Genomic DNA, 18,847 nt, shown 5'->3' with positions numbered 1-18,847 from the left:
CTGAATGTATTAAATGTTTTTATTTGCTTGTAATGAAAGCATTCAAATAGCATAACTCTGAATAACATACAGTATTAAACCTCAGTGCTGATTTTTTAAAAAAACACAGTACATATGCATATAAATCGATGGCACAGACTCTCAGCTGTTTGCATCACACATGTGGTTTATCACATTAAAGACTGTCCTAAGGGCTTGCGAATCCTGGGAAAAGTAGCAAATGAATGTGGTAAACAAATGATACACCAACTAGCCAAAGGAGGAACTGAGAGCGAAATAGTCCTCGGGGTGGAGCCACGGCCCTTTCTGTGTACATTTTAAACAACGTGGTAGCACTACGTGTCTCGGATGGCTGCAGCTTACAGGGGCGGCTGGTGACATTTGAAAGTGGAGGGGCGTAAAATGATTGGCATACTGCACCGTATCGAGCGAGCCCGAACAACCTAAGGAGGGTTCGGGGGCTTCCCCCAGAGAAAATTTAGAAAAAAAGAGGAAAAATTGTGCATTTTCAAGCAAATTTGAGAAAGCAGGAAGGTTAATAAAGCAATTGTCAAAGTGCAGTTATTACATTAATAAAGAGATGTCATATAACATAGGTAGCTGCTTATTCAGTATAACCACAGAGCTTCATAACAGACTTCAAGATACAATGCATTTCTGAGTACCTCCCTCACAGATTCTCCACGAGTCACGACCTGAACGAGCCGAACCCCGTCCCCCCCCACAGCCCAAACCTCCCCAATAGGCCACCACCGCCGCGGAGAGCAAAGGTGCCACGAAGTGCATATGGAAGAAAAAATGGACGCGCTCGCCTTTTATCTATTGTTTTCTGCCAATCGTCGATTGTCCCAAAGCGTCACTCTGTGGGTGAGGTAACAGGTCTTACTCTTAGCCACACACAGCAGGCACCCACTTTCATGGCAAACTGTACGTTATTCAGGAGTACCAGGTACCCATGTCATGTCAGGCCTCCTCTTCTCCACGAGTCACGACCTGAAAGGAGCCGAGCCCCTTCCCCCCACAGCCCGCACATCCCCAATAGGCCGTCGCCACGGAGAGCGCAGGTGCCATGAAGGTGCATATGGAAGAAAAAATTGACGCGCTCGCCTTTTATCTATCGTATTCTGCCAATCATCGATTGTCCCAAAGCGTCACTCTGTGGGTGAGGTAACAGGGCTTACTCTTAGCCACGTGGAGCAGGCCCCCACTTTCATGGCGAACTGTACGGCAGCATATTTCTTTTTATGGTGTGCACCACTTGGGTGGTCTGTCCGCTTCACAAACTTCTTTAACATTAAATGGTAATACACCTTTAGTGTTACCTTAACTTTGCAGTAGACTACTCCTCGCTCCTCCTGTGCAAGAGACACGAGACAACACCGGCACGAGGTCCATCTGTGTGATGCGTGCGAGTGAGTGCGAGTGACTCGTGACTCCGTGGCGCGGTGACATGCCACCGGAGCCGGACGCTGCGACAACAGTGTAGGAAATGGCCAATCACTACTGCATGGCTTCACATAAGCCACAGTGATTGGCCAAAGTGCGGCAGTGCCACCACCCACACGCGGTAAGCATGTGCCATTGCTTGCCCGGTCTCTCAGCCAATCATGGTGCTTTCAATGCAGCGCCAGGATTGGCCAGGGGGGCATGGTTACTCCTCTCCCCATTAGGCCTCAGGTCCCTTGTCAGTCGCTACGGAGGGAAGGTATAACTGTGCGGCATGTGCGCATGTTCGGACTGGTCATAAAAATGACCAGCCCAATTTTGGACATGCGCACTGCTGCTGCACTGTCGGCTGCGCTGCCGCACTCACTCAGCTGCCGCAGCCCCGCCCCCACAGGCCCCACCCCTTCAGCCAGCGCCGTCCGATTGAGCTGGGCTTGTCCCGGTAGCAGGCAGCTACCGGGAAAAGTTTGTTTGTTAATGTCACATGTTTGAAATTGTTTGTTAACTTAATAGTGAATTAAATTTTAGCGATGCGTGCGTTCCCCAGGCTTAGTGAGGCAACGCCCCAATGGACGCACTGCCGCTGCTACAAGCCAGAGACAACAAGAAGATGTTTGCTTGTGGGCACGTGTAAGCCATATCTACGAGGACTCGTTTTTTTCATAGCCAGTGGCCCTTCACACGTTATTGTGAATTACATTCTTACAACGTATGTAAATTCGCCCAAAGCATCACAAGTCTTGTCAACTAATTCCGACTGAAGTTTTTTCTTCTTTTTACAAACTTCCATGGCTTCTATTGCAATTCTAGAACACTGTCATGTCATGAGTATTAAGGGGTGGGGTAGCTGCAGTTGAACCCATGATTATGTGCTTAATGAGCCCAGAGGGTAATGCATATTCTGCCGTAGATTAGTAAACTAACCCTCTAGTCATCTCCTCTATGACTAGGCCACATTCCAACCTAGCTTCTGGCCTAATAGTACTAGAAGGAAGCTTGAACAGTTGTCTGAGACAGGAGCTTTGGGCTACGTCCAACCATTTTTCGAGATTACAGTGGTTGGTAGGTTGAGATGCTGTAAGTTTAGGGATACTAGACTCTAAAAATGTCCAAAATCCCAGCTCTAGATCCCAGAGCGGTTCATTAGAGAGACTGCAAAGACTGTGCGAAAACACGATCTCCAGAAAACTAAGGTTCAGCGAGTCATTTCAGGATAAAAAGTTGGAATTCAAAAAGGATGACAACCATTACAGGGTGGAAAGAGTATATTCTGGGGCTTGCAATGCAAATAGTTTTATGAGGGTTATTTGCAAAAGGCTGCTCTATCCCTAGCATAGCACTTTTCTCAGTAAATACATTGACCGGCTGTGTGGGGCTGTTACAGAAGGCAGGCGATGTCATTTACTTAGGTCAAAGAGGAACGACGGCCATCCACAGTTCAAAGCGCAGTTGGGTACAGATAGCAAAGAAGATGGAGGCCAGAGATATCTAGGGAGATTCAGGGTAAAAGGAGCCCAGAGTCAGGAGAGCTTATTCCAGAGCCTCTGGACATAGCAGAAGATTTCTCTGGGTCTTTACATTTTTATTTTCTGGATCTATTATTGTCTGGCCGGGGCGATAATGCTCGTAGTCTGGAGTCAGCCAATGGGGAGAGTTTCTTTGCTAGGTGGTTGGGTTTATTGGTATCAATACCCTTGAAAAGGAGTCTTAAATTTTATGCAGGATTGGGGACGTCGCCATTGAGGGCTGATGAAAGTGATCATCTTTCCTCTGACGCTTGAACGGAAAGCTGCATGAAAGACCCTTCGGTGGCCCGCATACCAGTGAGCTGTTTATTTCCCCTGCCAATGTGCCACAGTTCAAGGGCTTGGCCAGTGGGCGTTGGTGGGTGGCGGGTGGAGTGATTAAGAAAATTTTGGCCACCTGGTTTTCCATTCTCTGCAATTCTCAAACGTATTCTATGAAGTAGGCCTGTGTATGTGATTTTTCCAGAAATCAAAGCATTTTAAGACCAGCAATGGGTAGGGAGAAACACCAGCAGGGTAGCACATGTGTCCCTGTCCAGTCTGTGCTGCTCCTGGGCGTGCAGTGAAGCTCCCACCACAGAGCTACTCAAAACAAATTGCAGTACTGAAAACCTTTCAGGTCCAACAAACAAAAACCCACTCTGTTTAGATTATCAATTTTCATGTCACCCAGCAGGGTTAATATAACTTAGTGTCAATTGATTGATCAGGTCCTAATGATACTCCTGTGGGTTAGTGGAACATGAGGTTAGGCACTGCAAAGATAGCCAGGTGTGCTCATGAAGAAGCGTAATAGAACCATACGTGCAACTCCAAGGTAGCCACAGGGCCTTAAGTGAGGAGCCCAGCATTGCAAACTCCTGGTCAATAAATACATATAGCCCTAGTGGGAAGCTACCAGAGTTCATCATAGAAGATGATTTACAAAAGCAAGCAAACCATATGGGAGTACGCTTAAAGTGAGAAGTAAGCAAGAAGGTCAGAAGAGACGCTAACTAGCCATATAAGAAACAAGGTAGAGTAGAACTATGGATGAAAAGAAGAGATTTCCTCGCAAAGTCTTCTGTGCAAGTCAGAACACAATATTGTAGGATGGTGAGCATATGAAACTCCGAGACAACACACCAGCTCTGAGGTCTCGCCATGGTAGGCTGTTGAGGATGTGACGTCAACCTCATTGAAGTTTCGTGCAAGCGTCTCTGAACTCTCATGATATTTTGTGAATTCTTTAGCAACCTGTTGAAGAATGTTTCTAAATACAAGAATGTTATTTTTAACTTGTACATCACAGGTACCCTGCCTGCCCGTGTTGCCCATCTTGAGCATTCTGGTGAACATCTATTTGATGGTTCAGCTCAGCGCCGACACATGGGTCCGCTATGCTGTCTGGATGATCGTTGGTGAGTTTAATGCAAAATGTTGCGTGACTACAGGCACATTGAAAAATGCAATTATAAAATACAATTTCTTTTCCAGGCTTCTTTATTTACTTTGGCTACGGCATCCATCACAGCTCAGAGGGTCGCTGCCTTCTAGAAAATCCCTTAGAAAAAATGGGCAGCACGACCACAGAAGAAGCCAATGGAAAGACAACCAATGCCGAACTACTGGAAAAAAAGATGAAACCGTAGAAGAGCTCTGGAGAACTTTTCAAGCAAATCAGCGCACAGCTCCAACCCATATACATCACCCAACCTAGGTTATAGTGATGCGGCGAATTCTACCTAATCTGTATAGAAGAGCAACAAACCCGGCATAATCCACCTTCTGCATCAAAGTACAAGACTCTAGTTTAGCAGCACTTACTGCATGGGAAGCAGCAACAGGGCTGCCTAAGCCATGCCACAGCAATCTAAGGAATGCCAAGAGAGGTGCCCCCCAACCTATATACACCACATGGATTCCAATTGTCTCAGAGGAGTAGGGTGATCAAAAAGCCTTGCGCAACGTCCACACACTTGAAGCACATTGGTCCTGGGAGGCAGATCGATAGCTTATATATTCATTGACAGCACAGCTGCATTCCATTTTGAGCCTAAGGCAAGTTCCTTTCTCCTAATGAATACAACATGTGCATTTGTAAATCGCACAGTCACATTTTGGCACATCTCTGCACTGAATAACAGAGGTTTGTTACCAAACACAATTTTACTCATTTTGTCGACTTTGGAAGGAGAAACATCAGCATGAACCTTGCTGTGTTTTTTAACCAGCACCATGTGTCAAATACAGACCCCCTGCTGTGCAGGCATTAGTCCAGCGAGCCATCAGTTAGTCATTGCATAGGAGGGCGCACACAACCCTGCCTCATTGGACTATTGTGCCATGTGAACAGTGGTCCTCATCTGTTCCGGTTATGCTTTATAGGGCACGCATGTCAGTTTCAAAGGCCGCCAAGCACACAGAGGATTTGAATGTAGGTTGCTGTGCTCAATCTTTTGATTTTCTTTTTTACATGTACACTTAACTAGTCGGACCAATAACACAGTGAATAAGTATCGGTATAGCCAATAGATCCCGCCTCTGGGACCTTATAAGTGTATAGCCATGCAGCACATTATCCTTTCCATTACATATTAAAGACAAAGTTTGTGGTAAATCATCCAGAATACACTGGCCCCATTACTACCAGGCATTAATTAAAGTCCTTTGACAGGGCTGGTGCCGCTTCTTAACTAAACCTTTATGGTCATTCTGATACAAAAGATTAAGTAAATAAAAAAAGGAAGACAGTGAGCACATCACTAATAAGGAGGAAATAAAAGTAAAAGGCGCACTCTCCACTCGGAGCCTAAACGATGCGGCAGCGTGTCCTCTTCGATTCGGCTTAGCAACTCAGAGCGACTGTTCCAAAGGGAACCCATGACGAGGAAAAACAAGCAATGCCACTTCACACATTTTTCTTTACTCTGCCAAATCTTAAATTCGGTGCCTTTTAATGCGAAGCCTCACAATAGTTCTACTTTATGGGGTAGAAAAGCGCCACGCATTTTGCTAACAAAGCTCTGTGTGAACCTGCTGTGATGGAAGTAGACTTTGGAGAGGGAAGATGGCAGCTCTTTGAGTCCAAGGGCAAGTAGTTTTGACCTAGGAGAAAATAAGGATTCTCTCTGCCTCAATTGGTCTTTAGGCATCTGAATGTGTAGGAAAAAACACTTTGGATAATTGAGCTGAAAGGGTTGCTCTAAAGTTCACCTCGAGTTAGACTAGTTCCAATATATGTATACAAACATGCAGCAGGCAAGAGCCGTGCCGTCAAAGAGAATTTTATGAAGACAGGGGTCAAGCGAGTAGCTAAAAAACTGAATATTCAGTAACTTTCTTCCGTCCTTCACCTTTAGGTAACTACATAAATAACGCACAGCTTTAATGAAAATTAAATGCAAGTTATGTTAGTCACTGGGAAATGCACCATCAGACATTGTGAAACAATTATTAGTTAATGCACTGCACCAGAGAGCCACCAATTTAAAGCCTAGTTAGTGCAGTGGAGGACAGTGCCTTGTGTATGTTTAGTGCTACAATGTCCCAGTGTTGTCTGTGACAGAAAGGACTGGTAACGTGCAAGTCATTATTTTAAATTTGCATTGCTCACAATACAAGATAGACTGCTACAAAATACGCACAAGGATACAGGATAAAAAAAAAAAGATTTCAAAGTATAGATTTTAGTAATACACAGACTGTGCATAGTGTAAAGATTGTTTAACTGTATTTTAAAAGCACACACTTCACACCTTAGCTGGTAGCTCCTTACACCATCTCTAAAAAATAAACATGTGATCAGGAAGTGATTCCATCAATTGAAGCAAATACCGGCTTCAGAGCACCCTTGAGGCTTGCAGGTAGACCAGTATCGCATGTTTTACATTTCTTTTACAGAAGCAGGCACCCTGGAAGGAAGGCTTGTTTAGCTGTCTGAGCCTCCCTCAGTTTCAGAGCGGAGGAGACTCCCTCCCTAACACTTCAGCCGAAACACGTCCACCGCTGGAATTAAACTGTCCCGGGACGGTTGCCTTTTCATACAAAGCAAGGGAACGTGTCAGAGCACTTTGCTGACAACCATGCTATTTGATAGCACACTAGAGATTTGTTGCTGAAAATTGGGGCATCATACAATAAAGTCAGGCTACCTTTTTATAACCACGTCCATGGATACCCGTCCCGCATATTCCACTATAAAGCAAGTAAGCTCATTTCCTTCATAATGAGCCAAGCGCACACAATGCATGCTCCAATAAATTGTGACTCAGACTCCTCCAGATAATATCGAGATTGCGATCCTTAAAACATTCTGCCAATAAGGGGGATGCAAGAAAAGCACCCCATGTGTGCCAAACCCACGTCTATTTTTTTAAAAACAATTAAACTTATTAAAACACTCTGCTTAAAGTCGATAATTCCCACATATACAACCACACAAGTTTCAATTCATTCTAGCTTCCCGCATTGCGTATACAGCCTCACCTGAATCTGTGTCAAATACGAATACGAGTGGTTTGGGGAAGCAAAACACCACATCCGTATCGCGCCCGCTTTTATCCCCACCTCACGGCGACCCAATTAAATAAAACACACCTGTGCAGTTCTTCCAAGGGAATGGTCATCAAAACCGTCACAAATCCAGGCTGACAACAAAAACACTATCTCGCGTTGTCACCCAAAGCCATCAATTTGAAAGAGACAGCTTGTTGGCACACAAGCCTCACATACTCGTACCTCGCTTGAAAAACAGCGTAATGTCGAATGTCCCATATTTGGGCAGTCGCTAAAGGAACAGCACCGAGAGACAGCGCGCGCACTCACGGCGCATATCTACACCGCAACAAGCATCACTGGCACAGCGCATCCCGCGCAAATCCAGCATCATATTCTGTGTTTTAATTCGTTTATTGAATTTTGAAAAACAAGGGAGGGGAGGGGAGCAACACGCATGTTTACATTCCGACAGATTACATAGTTCAATCACATTTGCATAATAAATTGGACTGTCGTGAAAAAGCTAAAGCATCACGTGTTATTTGTGGCATTTAGTCACTCAGTGTATGCGCCTCGACAAATATCATTGCTTGGCATCTCCATCATGCTGGACTTTAATGTCGGGTGTTAATAGTGTTGCGTTTGTCGTATGTTGTGTGGTCGGGGGGGGGGGGGGGGTTTAGGTGGGGTACACTATTAACCTTCGGCCAACTTTACTATTCTGTCGCTCCCCAGCACTTACAGCGCCCTTTGGTGATTAGATCAACCATGTGTCCCATCTCAGTACATCCTATGCCAGGTCTAAGGTGTGCATGTGGGTAATGCCAAGGTGCTGCGCACTGTGATGCTCTATGTATGGAGTCACATATGCTTCCTGATTGCGATTAGCGGATGTGTCAGAATCGCTTTCGGAAGATGCCTGGGGCGCTATTATTGTCGCCAGGCCTTTCGGGAGTCCAGGAGAATTGCATCCTGTGCAGCCGCCATCGGGTTCCTACGGATCCCCCTGGTGTCCTCTCGGAGAGCCACTCTGGGGTTTCCAGCGTTTGGTGATCAGCCATGATTAACCCAAAGTCAATAAACCTTGACGTTGTTTTATGTTTTTTAGATGTGCGGGAGAGGCCTAGGAGGCATACCTCCCAGAAGCATCCAACTCTCGTTCAGTGCAGTTCAACAGGCAGTTAGTTAAAAGTTTCCAGCGGGTGGTGAGGGTTCTACAGTATGTGCAACAGGTCTGCGTCTACATGAGTACATCTGGGGCATTTAGAGTCTGCGTGCCCAAAGTATTTATTAATTTTGGCTGGTGTCAGGTACGCTGTTTGGACTATATAGTACTGTATAAGATGGAGCCTAGCATTTCTAGGGATTCACTGAGGTCTCTCCAATATGGCTACCGATTCCTGATCTGTGCATGGTCTTTGTACATCAATGTCCCAACTTTGTCTAAGAGATGTCAGTGGTTGTGTTGTATGTGCCCTCAATTAGTCTGCAAACCATTTGGTGAGAGGTCTTCCCATTCCTAGTTCGTGCAGATTTTGAATGGCGAGGTGTGTTGTGGGCTCATATGCTATTTCTCCCCATAGCGACCGCATCGCCAAGGTTAGCAAGTTGTACAGTAGGAATTGGCCCCTTGGCTGACCACCCTGGTCGGCCAGTGTGTTGAAGGGCACCATTTGGCTATCACAGTACATGTCTCCTATAGTTTGCATTCCGGCCTCCTTCCAGGCAGCTAACTCTCCCGCAGTGATGGCCCGCGCTCCTTTAGGTGTGCCCTGAATGGGTAGAGAAGGCACGTATGGAATGGTGTGTCGCGTGATGCACAAACATTGGCAGAAGCAGCTGTAAGCCACACCCAGCAACAATTGAGTAGGGATTGCCCCCTTCTTTCCTAGGTGGAACAGGCTTATGACGTAAGAGTGTGTGTCACCTAGCAGCTGTGTGGCCGAGTCTGTCAGGCATGCTTCTCCAACCCATTTGGCTACCCATTGGAGCTGTGCAGCCAGGTAATATTGGTCCATGTTAGGCACCGCCAGCCCCTCTGATCCATGTGCAAATACAGCTTAGATAGTGCTACTCTGCAGCGCATTCCCTGCCAGATAAAGTCTCGCATGGCATGCTCAAGCGAACAGGAGTTCCAACATAAAGTGTCAGATTGGTGAAATAATATAAGAGACGTGGGAGCACCACCATCTTAAGGTGTGCTATACGACCCATTACGGTTAGGAGGGGGTGGGGTTCGATGTGATTGTGCTGATAGCGCACATGAGGTTACCCTCCAGTAGGTTGCCTGGCTGTTGATAAATCTGGACCCCTAAATATCGGAACACAGTCTGTTGCCAATGCACCTGTATGTCATTGACCACCAATGTTGGTTGTCAAGGGTTTCTTGGAACGGGTATAAGCATGACTTCGTCCAATTTACTCGTAGGCCAGAGTGCAAAACAAAGTCAGATAGTGAGTTTGCTATGTTATTACAGGGGACTCTTATATCTTGTAGAAAGAGTAGTAGATCGTCTGCATATAATGAGACCTCATGTGTTCTATCACCAAGTGGAATTCTCCAGTCCTCACCTCCGCAGCAGAGTACTTCCGCCAATAGCTCTATGACTACGGAGAATAGCAATAGGAACAGCGGGCACCCGTGTCTGGTGCCGCGACCAATAGATATTGGGTCCTATACGTAATGCCGTGTTTTTACTCTGGCTGTGGGAAGAATGTAGAGTAGTTTGATTAGGCTAATGAAGTGGGCTCCCAGTCCAAATTTGGGGAGAATGGTTGTTAGAAAACGAGGCAGCATCTGTGAGGCCTGCACAAATAACATGACTACATTTGGCCTTCACCGGGAACCAAACACCCAATTGTAGCGCCTGACTCTCAGAGGGTAGCGTTGCAGAGCAGTCTGAGGCTTACTCAAGGGAGGTGGTGTGGGCTAGTAATCGCCATTTGCAGGTGCGCAGAAATAACACTCAATAATTGATTGTCCAGTCTGTACTTTGCTTTATAAAAGTAAGAGTACATTTATTAAACACACACACTACTCAATACTATGCACCAATTTACAAATACACATAAGCTGTTGGAATTACTTTGTGACATTGCATAACATCTCCACCTCTCCCGCAGGGGGGGTGGGGTCTAGTACCACCACTCCCATGTATGCACATCAACTTGCCCCCAATGCAGTTAGTTGAACATAACCTGAAGCGAGGGCCCTGCGCACTGGCACCATCCCAGTGGCGACCCACCCCATTACCTCAACAAGCATTAAAAAGGGGTAAACCTGCCTTAGTGAGACATGACCCTGACTGAGCATCTCCTACTGACCATAAAGTATGCACCTCTATATCTTAAGGGCTAGCAGTCTGGGGTCTTCACCTAAGCGCAGCAGCAAGAATCCATGTTTACGCACACTTTAGAATGACATTACTCATCACCTTGGTTGATCATTTGAATGCATTGCAATTACAGCCCCTAAGGGCATCACAGATGAAATCACAGGATTGCGCATATACAGCCAGACACCCTAGCAAGACTGTCTGGCAACATAGCCCCACTTGGCTTATGACATCACCGTACACATGTGACTTACGGTCCCTTCAAAAGAAGTACTCCTGGCAACTACACTTCTCCTGCAGTGCGCCTCTTCACTTTAAAAGGAATCACAGGTAAAAGCATGGATTACGTAAATACAGCCAGACCCCCTAGCAGGAAGGTCCAGCAACATAACTCCATTTTGCTTAACATCACCTTACACAGGTACTTCACTTTACACATGTGACTTTCAGTCCACCTAAAAAGAAATAACCAATAGTAAATGCATTTCGGTGCAATTACACTACTTTACCTCTAGGGGATGCCCTTCTCCAGACATCCCCAACTCAGCCCTTCACTCCATGATGCACTTCATAGTACACCCACAGCTGTAGAACGTAAGTTCCAGCCTAGAAGGTGTTAAAGGCTGGCTGAGCCCTTGAGGGGTTATTCTTTCAGATGCCCCGTGAAACTTAGGGGTGGACTGCTCTTCTTTATGCCGGGGGAGACTGCGCTGCTCCTGCAGCCCCCCTGCACCCCTTTTCACACAGGAGGGTGACCCCCCTCCTCTGGGGGCCACGAAGCACCAAAACGGCAGATTTCCAAATGCCTGGTGAGGCATTATGGGGCGCTTCATGCTCCTCTTTACCAGCCCCAGCCACTGGGAACACTCTCCTCTGCCCTCTGGGTCTCTGAGAGGGTAGATTCAGCAGTGTGCTGTCTTCCGTGAGGGTGACCCCCCTCCTCTGGGGGCCACAAAGCACCAAAACGGCAGATTCCCAAATGCCTGGCGAAGCACTATGGGGCGCTTCATGCTCCTCTTTACCAGCCCCAGTCACTGGGAACACTCTCCTCTGCCCTCTGGGTCTCTGAGAGGGCAGGTTCAGCAGTGTGCGGTCTTCACTGGCTCCCTGCGGCAGCCTTTCGCCAGGCTCGCCTTCTGGGCCTCTCTCCCTGCGCAGAGGCCCCTGCTTCTGTGCACCAGTCCTGGGCTCTTCTTCTGGTGCTGATAGGGTCCTGGGGGCAGTCAGGGGGTCTCTCCTTCCAACTGCCCATTGCGCCAGGCTCCAGCACCTTCACCCTCAGCAGACCACACCCCAGAGAGACCTTCTCTTCCTGTGCAAGCACTTTTTAAAAGTTGAGTAGGGGGCTGGCAGGATGTCTCTGTTGGTCCTATCAAACAGCGACACATCACGTCCTTGCCCCTGCTCCCTCCTTCTTGTCCAGCCTCTGAGCTTGTTCAAAATGGTGTCGTCCAGGGTTTCTGCCACATGTCTCGGAAGCACCTTCCCCCAAGCTGCCTTCCCTCCTTGGTGCAGCCTGGTGCCTGGCATCCAGCGACAGAGGTTGATGGATTGGCCTGTAGCCCCACCCATCTTCTCTTCGTGGAGAGGAGGCCCTCGCTTGTGGAAGAAAGGTTATCAATCCATCCAGCTGAGGTCAGCCCTCAGCCTGGGTCTGGTCTTGGCTGGCTCAGAGAAATATGACAGTTCTGGATGACCCAAAAGCAGTACAAATAGGACTTTGGACTCTGCAGAATACTTATTTTCACATTCGCTACATTGGACTTAAGTGCGTGTCTGGAATCTGTAGGCCTAATTGAAGTTAATTTAGCCCCTGGCTCCACATTCCCATAGGGGAATAAGGAAGTGAAAACACAGTAAACACACTGACTTTCCCTGGCATGTCTCTTCCATCCTGAGTTCAATGTGGGTGAGTCCCAACTTATGAGGCTCCCCCACAGTAAAAGCTCAACAATAAGGTGCTCAAAAAGCGAAAAATCCGGGCGGCCCATAGTGTCAGAACCACCTTCTAACAACGGTAAATACATATTCCCATTCTAGTGTGTCAAACAACTTTTTTAGATCCAACACAAAGCATCCAGAGTGCGGCCAGCACGTCCTAGAGTACTCCGCTGCTCAGAAGAGACGGCGTATGTTTAGGGAGGTGTTGCGGGCCTGTATGAAACGGTTTCGGTCGGCGTGCCATAAGTGGGGCTTCAGGGGAGTCAAGCGCTCAATATTTTAGCTAGGATCTTATAATCCATATTTAGGAGCGCTAGTGGCCGGTATGAGCCCAGCATTTCAGGGTTTCTGTCTGGTTTGGGAAGCGACACAAATAAAGATCCCGGGAGCATTGCCAGTAGGGCAGACATCTCTAGGAATTTGTCATATACTGCTAGTAGTTAGGGGGCCAGCAGCGGTACATATGCTTTATAAAACTCAGCTGGTAGGCCATCTGGGCCAGGTGCTTTACCTGTGGCTAATGTCTTTATGACTGCTTGGACCTCTAAGAGCGTGATTGGTTCTTCTCGTTCTGCTCGTTGTGACGGGGATAGTGGTAGTAGTGACAGAGGGATAAGTAGGACTGTAATCACCTCCGGATCGCTGTGCATTATATATTCATACAGCATCATATAATGTGCAACAAACTCCTGATGTATATCTTGTTGAGTGGTCAATGGATCTCCTGTCCTTGAGCATAGCGCCTAGATTTGGCGCTGCACCAGCTATTGCCAAATGAGCCACACCAGTAGGCATCCTGCCTTGTCAATCGTGGCATGGGTATGGGCTGAGTACGCAGCATAGTTCAGGCATCGTAACCGCTCCAACACCGCCACGTGTTCACGACGAGTTTCAGTAAGTTTAAGAACAATCTCTCGGTCCTGAGTTGCATCTGATTCCAATTGTAAGAGTGCATTTTCAAAAAGTATCACCTCTTGGTCTAATTGTTTATGGATGCACCACCCCATGCCCAGACATTGCCCTCTCATCACCACCTTGATCGCTTCCCATTCCGTTCTCTTGTCAGCAACCGAGCCGGCATTGGTCTTGAGGTAGGTGGTGATGGCAGTGCCCAATGCTGCGCGAAATGGTGGGTCTTCGAGCGCTGTTGGTTGTAGGTGCCAGAGTGGTCTGGTTTGTCCTGTCCCTTGCCTACTCAATTGAAATAGATGGGAATTATGATCAGCGGGTGTCCTCCCCAAGTATTCTGTCTGGCGACACTCCGAAATCATGTTTGCTGACCCCACAAAGCAGTCTATACTGACATGTAGTTTGTGTGGGTGCTTTAACCTCTAAATGTCAGCCAAATGCAAATGGTGTAGCCATCCCCTCAATGCCCTTGCATTAGTTGTGACTGCTGTTTTGCAGGAGCAGCAGTGGGAATGACCTATCTAGTGTGGTGTCTAGCACTGCATTGAAGTCTCCCCCTATCAGCCATGGGATTCCGCAACAGGGGGACAACACCCTGGAAAGCGTGCACCAGTAAGTTTGATTGGTCTGTGTTAGGGGCGTAAATGTTTCCCGAGTAACAGTGGTTTCCCATCAAGACGACCCCTTACAAATCCATAGCTGCTATGTGGATCAATTTCCGTCTCGTCTTCCACAAAGGGATCCCCTGGTCTTAGCCAAATAAGTGTACCCCCTAGTGTATGAGGAGTAGCCTGTGGCAAACAGCTTTCCCCACCATCAGCACTGGAGTCTATGGACCTCAGATTGTGCAAGATACGTCTCCTGCAGGATCACTGTATGCTGCCCTATGTATGAGGTAGGAATAGGTTTCATACCTGTGCACCATGTGTGCATCCAGTGCACATTACAGGTGACTATGTTAGTGGTGGACATGTTTTGCATAAGTGGGAGCCTTTTGGTGAGTGAACTGCACTGTGCACTGGGGGGCTAGTCGATGTGCTTTCTTGTGTTGCATGCGGGGACCGCACCCATGGGATCCACATCTGCATGATCGCAATAAGTACCATACCATAAAACAGAAAACAGTTAAGGAACGGGAAAGAAAGAAAAAGGAGGGTCTCAACAGGTAGAGAGCAGAGGGACAACGTGTTTCCGCCCAAACTTTGAACTATGCCTAGCGGCAACTAACTAATTCAGTGTCTTTAAAAGTGTCAGCTGTGGAAGGGTGGGTGGAAAGATTAGTATGTGTAGTGGTCCTAGTATGCTCCTGTAATGAGCGCACAATGCCACACTTTGTGTCAAAGGACCAGTAGGTGGTAGCTTGCATGGTAAGGTGTATGCTTTTTAAAGTTTATGACCCAGAGGGGGGCCCACCTCCCCAACTATTTCAGTAATTGTGAGGTATGTATGCAGTAATGCATCGATTCATATGAGGCTTCAAACTGTATAATTCAAATGATCTTATCTGCGGTTTGCTGCGTTATATCTGGGATCAGCCTCGCGTCTCCTTCAGATGGCCATAATCGCAGAGGAGCGGTCATCACGGAGAGTCTAGTCTGATGCGTCAGATAGTTCCTGTTCGTGGCTTTGGCTCTTTGCTGCTGTTTGTGAGACCTGTCGCCTTGCCTGCAGGACCTGTTCTAGGTTGCTGCCTGCCCGCAGGCGTGGAGACTGATGCTTGTTTTGTTTATGCATTCCCCTTCGGGGTCCCGGGTGACCACTAATGGCCTGCGTATGTTCCATTGAGCACGACAATGTTGTATTGTGCCCAGCCGCCTCCAGCCAGGTCTAGGTCTCCTCCTGTGAGTTCAAAAAGTGAGTGGTTCCTCCCGAGATCACCCTGAGGCAGGCCAGGAATTTTCCCCTTCTGTTTTGTACTCCCGGGGCGTAATTTGGGAAGAAGAGCACTATGGTATTGTCTACCTTTATCTCCTCTAATTTTCGAGCCTCACGGAGCATAGCATCTCGGTCCTTGAAGTTGAGGAGATTGAAGAGGATGGGCCGGGGACGAGCTCCCGGAAGAGGTCAGCCCGCTGGTACTGGGTGGGCTCTCTCAACCACAAAGTGAGGGGAGAGTGCTTTGGCCGGTGACAGAGATTTCAGACATTGTTCAGGTAGGACACTGCATCAGACCCTTTTGTGCCCTCAGGCTATCCCGCAACGTGGATGTTGCTGCGGCGGGAATGCCCCTCCGCATCTTCCACTCTGCACTCCATTGCTTCCATGCATACTGTTAATGCTTATATTTCTTTTATGCAGTTTTATTGGCGGGGCAAATTTCACCTACTTCCAGTTTTGTTTCCTGTACCTTCTCCACTAACCTCCGGTGGTTGGCGTGCAATAGCATAAAATATGAGGTGATCTTGGCTATGCACCCCTCGAGGGAGGTGTGCGTCTGAGTAAATGAGGTGCCCACTTTCTCAACTTCCTGTAGGATGGAGTCCAGTTTTGACTCCAGCGTGAGGGCCACCATCGTGTCCAACATCCCGCAGTCCTGATCAGCTGGCCAAGTGCTACTAGCAGTCTGCAGGGGAGTAGGCCACATCCCAATGCATTGTCTACCATTTGCAGATCTGCTTCAGGAAAAAGGCAATGTCTGCCTGTTGCTTTAGTCTGTTTCACCAAGCATTGTTGGAGAGGGTGGGGGGGAGGGAGGAAGGAAGGATGCTGTAAATCCCCCCTGGATGCAAGTTGATGTCAATTCAAGTATGGGAGTGCGGTTGAGGATTTAAACAATGCCAGGTGGGTTTATTGCCCTGTATGCATTGCTCCAAAATGCTTAATTGTACTTTGAAGGGGAACGAGTCCAGGTCCCACTCGCATTCAGTATCCACTTGGACACTTGTGCCTAGGAATATGCTGAGCTCAGGTTCTGCCCTTTTCTCGCTATGGCAATCAGGTTGCATAAGGGGCCCAGCTCACATCAATGTGGCTAACCCGTTTTCAGACATGTGCTACCTTGGCACAGGCAGGAATACCGTTTAGTGGATTAGCACAGGCCTGGTGGTCCAACTATGTGTTCAGCAATGGTGGCCTCCGGCTCCATATCCTCCAGTGTTGCAGTGCCAGGGGCAGCCGCAGCTCCACCCACTGCCTGAGGCTGAGCTAAAATGTCCAGGACATCTTCATGTGCGTGGAGTCTTTGTTGGTCCGGTGTCAGCAGCAGCTACCGTGCTCTCATGATTGCTGCAAACAGAAATGCCCGGGGTTGCATGAGGCAGGCCTCAACGGATCCCACGCCGTCCAACAGTCCCGCCGCAATCTCTGGCAGGGAGGCCCAGCCCCTGGGCCCCTGCCATACTTTTGGCTGCCGTGCTCCCGTCCGGTGGGATTGCACGTGCTTCTATATCCGGTGGTGTTGTCAGTGTCCCACACGCACTTCAGGAGCCGGAAGCCTGGGTCTGACAAGACCCCTGGGCTTCAGCAGTGAGTGATAATCCGTTTTCCCTATTTAGTGGGGAGCTGTTTCAGCCCTGGCCTCCCGACCCACCGCTCAGGTCCCTGCAGTCCCACAGCGGGCACCCTTGAGCGGCCAGGGAACTCTCCCAGTCCTAATTTAACCTGTCACACAGGAGACGTAAAATGTATTCAAAAAGTTTCTAATACTGCAGATGTGCCGATCCAGGCCTCTTTCTGTAGTACGACGTATACATCAAACAATCATCAGTCACGTAATTTAAAGGGAAAACGTGGAATATGGGGTCAGTTTAAAGGCAAGGCTAAAAGCCATTGATGCATTGTTGACCGTTTGCTAGTACCATGGTCTGATTACACAGTTTAACGTTGTGGTTTCTAAAGTTGTAGTGAACCCCTGACAAAGGGCGATGAAAAGCCTGAAATGCATTGGGAAATACCACTGAGGTTGTTTGATGTATACGTCGTACTACAGAAAGAGGCCTGGATCGGCACATCTGCTGTATTAGAAACTTTAACACAATTTACGTCTCCTGTGCGACAGGTTAAATTAGGATTGAGCAGTATGGTATCATTGATCAACAAACAATAAAAATCATTGAACATGAAAAACCTGCGATACCTTTGACTTTCTAAAGGAATAAGCTGTGTGTCCGATACAGGAGCAGGATGCCCTCCAGCTATGTGATAAGTTTTCAAGTGAGTGGTTGTTAGGCAAACCACAATAAATCTGGGCTGCACGCAAAAGCATAAACAATGAAGAAACTTTACAATACAACGTCGGATGAAACTGGTGTGCATTTCGTCACGCTTGGTTGAACTCTCCCAGTTTGTCTGGGTCTACGTGTTGGCCTACTGTGCGCCCACTGCCAGCAGCAGGGGCGAGATCCGGCAAGGCATCCAGTGCTCTGCTGATTCCTGATCCACTTACCGATCAGGAGTCAATGGATGTGGAAGCCTGCACAGATATGCTTCCACTGGGGCCCCAGGGGACAGGAGGTGCCACCCGTCGCCAAGCACAGTCCACGTCCGCAACACATCCACTGGTCCACCGTTCTGGTGTGTCAGCCCTTCTCCAGCAGCACGCCGTCTCCGAGCACACAGTTAGTGCCACAATGCTCCCACGGTGTTTGGTACCTGTGGGATGTAACATGATGTGCAGATGGTGTTGCAGGCTTATGGGTTTAGACGGATAATCGAGCCAAGCTGCAGAGCCTCACTGGAGTGTGTGCCATCTTGGCTGGCTAGCCACGCCCACCCCAAAGCCAACATCAAATATGGCCCACAAGCAACTGTCACTAAGTTGCAGATGATTCTGATAATTACATAATGAAGATTCATGTCCTATGTAAGCCCAATTTACGACACTTCCAACATCAACACGAAATAATGTTGTGATGCACCTTCAAGTGCCCATGGAAAATAAAAACAATAAAACTAGGAACCCCAGCTGCTGTGAAACAAACGCAGCCCCTGCCAGACCTGGTCAGCAGATAGCAGATTGTTGAAATCCGTATTATGGACTCTCCTCTGTGGCGTCCCTATCCCATGTGGCCTTAACAATCGAGTGTCCAAAATGACAAACTTACGCATGCCAAATTCGGGGATGGTGACTTGTTAAAATACTTGAAAAAACAATAGGTTAGGGGGTCAAAGGGAATTTTAAAGACCTGCGCGGACAAATCCCCAAATCCCTCAAACTTCAACAACACAAGAATCCGCGGGTCTATAACAGTCTAGCTGAGACACAAAGACAGA

At 47.8% G+C, this 18,847-nt stretch overlaps 1 protein-coding gene across 1 annotated transcript in view; it reads left to right on the top strand.

The window, feature by feature from the left end:
* LOC146810629 (cationic amino acid transporter 2-like) overlaps positions 1–7,915 on the top strand; it is a 160,855-nt gene extending 152,940 nt beyond the window's left edge. The window contains exons 11-12 of the mRNA XM_085617682.1: positions 4,264–4,372; positions 4,449–7,915. Coding sequence (XP_085473808.1) covers positions 4,264–4,372; positions 4,449–4,603 — 264 coding nt within the window. The 3' untranslated portion in view covers positions 4,604–7,915. The remainder of the gene's footprint in view (positions 1–4,263; positions 4,373–4,448) is intronic.
* The last annotated feature ends 10,932 nt before the right edge of the window (positions 7,916–18,847 follow it).

This window comes from Triturus cristatus, chromosome 7, assembly GCF_964204655.1.
Source record: "Triturus cristatus chromosome 7, aTriCri1.1, whole genome shotgun sequence".
Classification (NCBI taxonomy): Eukaryota; Metazoa; Chordata; class Amphibia; order Caudata; family Salamandridae; genus Triturus; species Triturus cristatus.
This window is presented reverse-complemented; position numbering and strand designations above follow the sequence as displayed.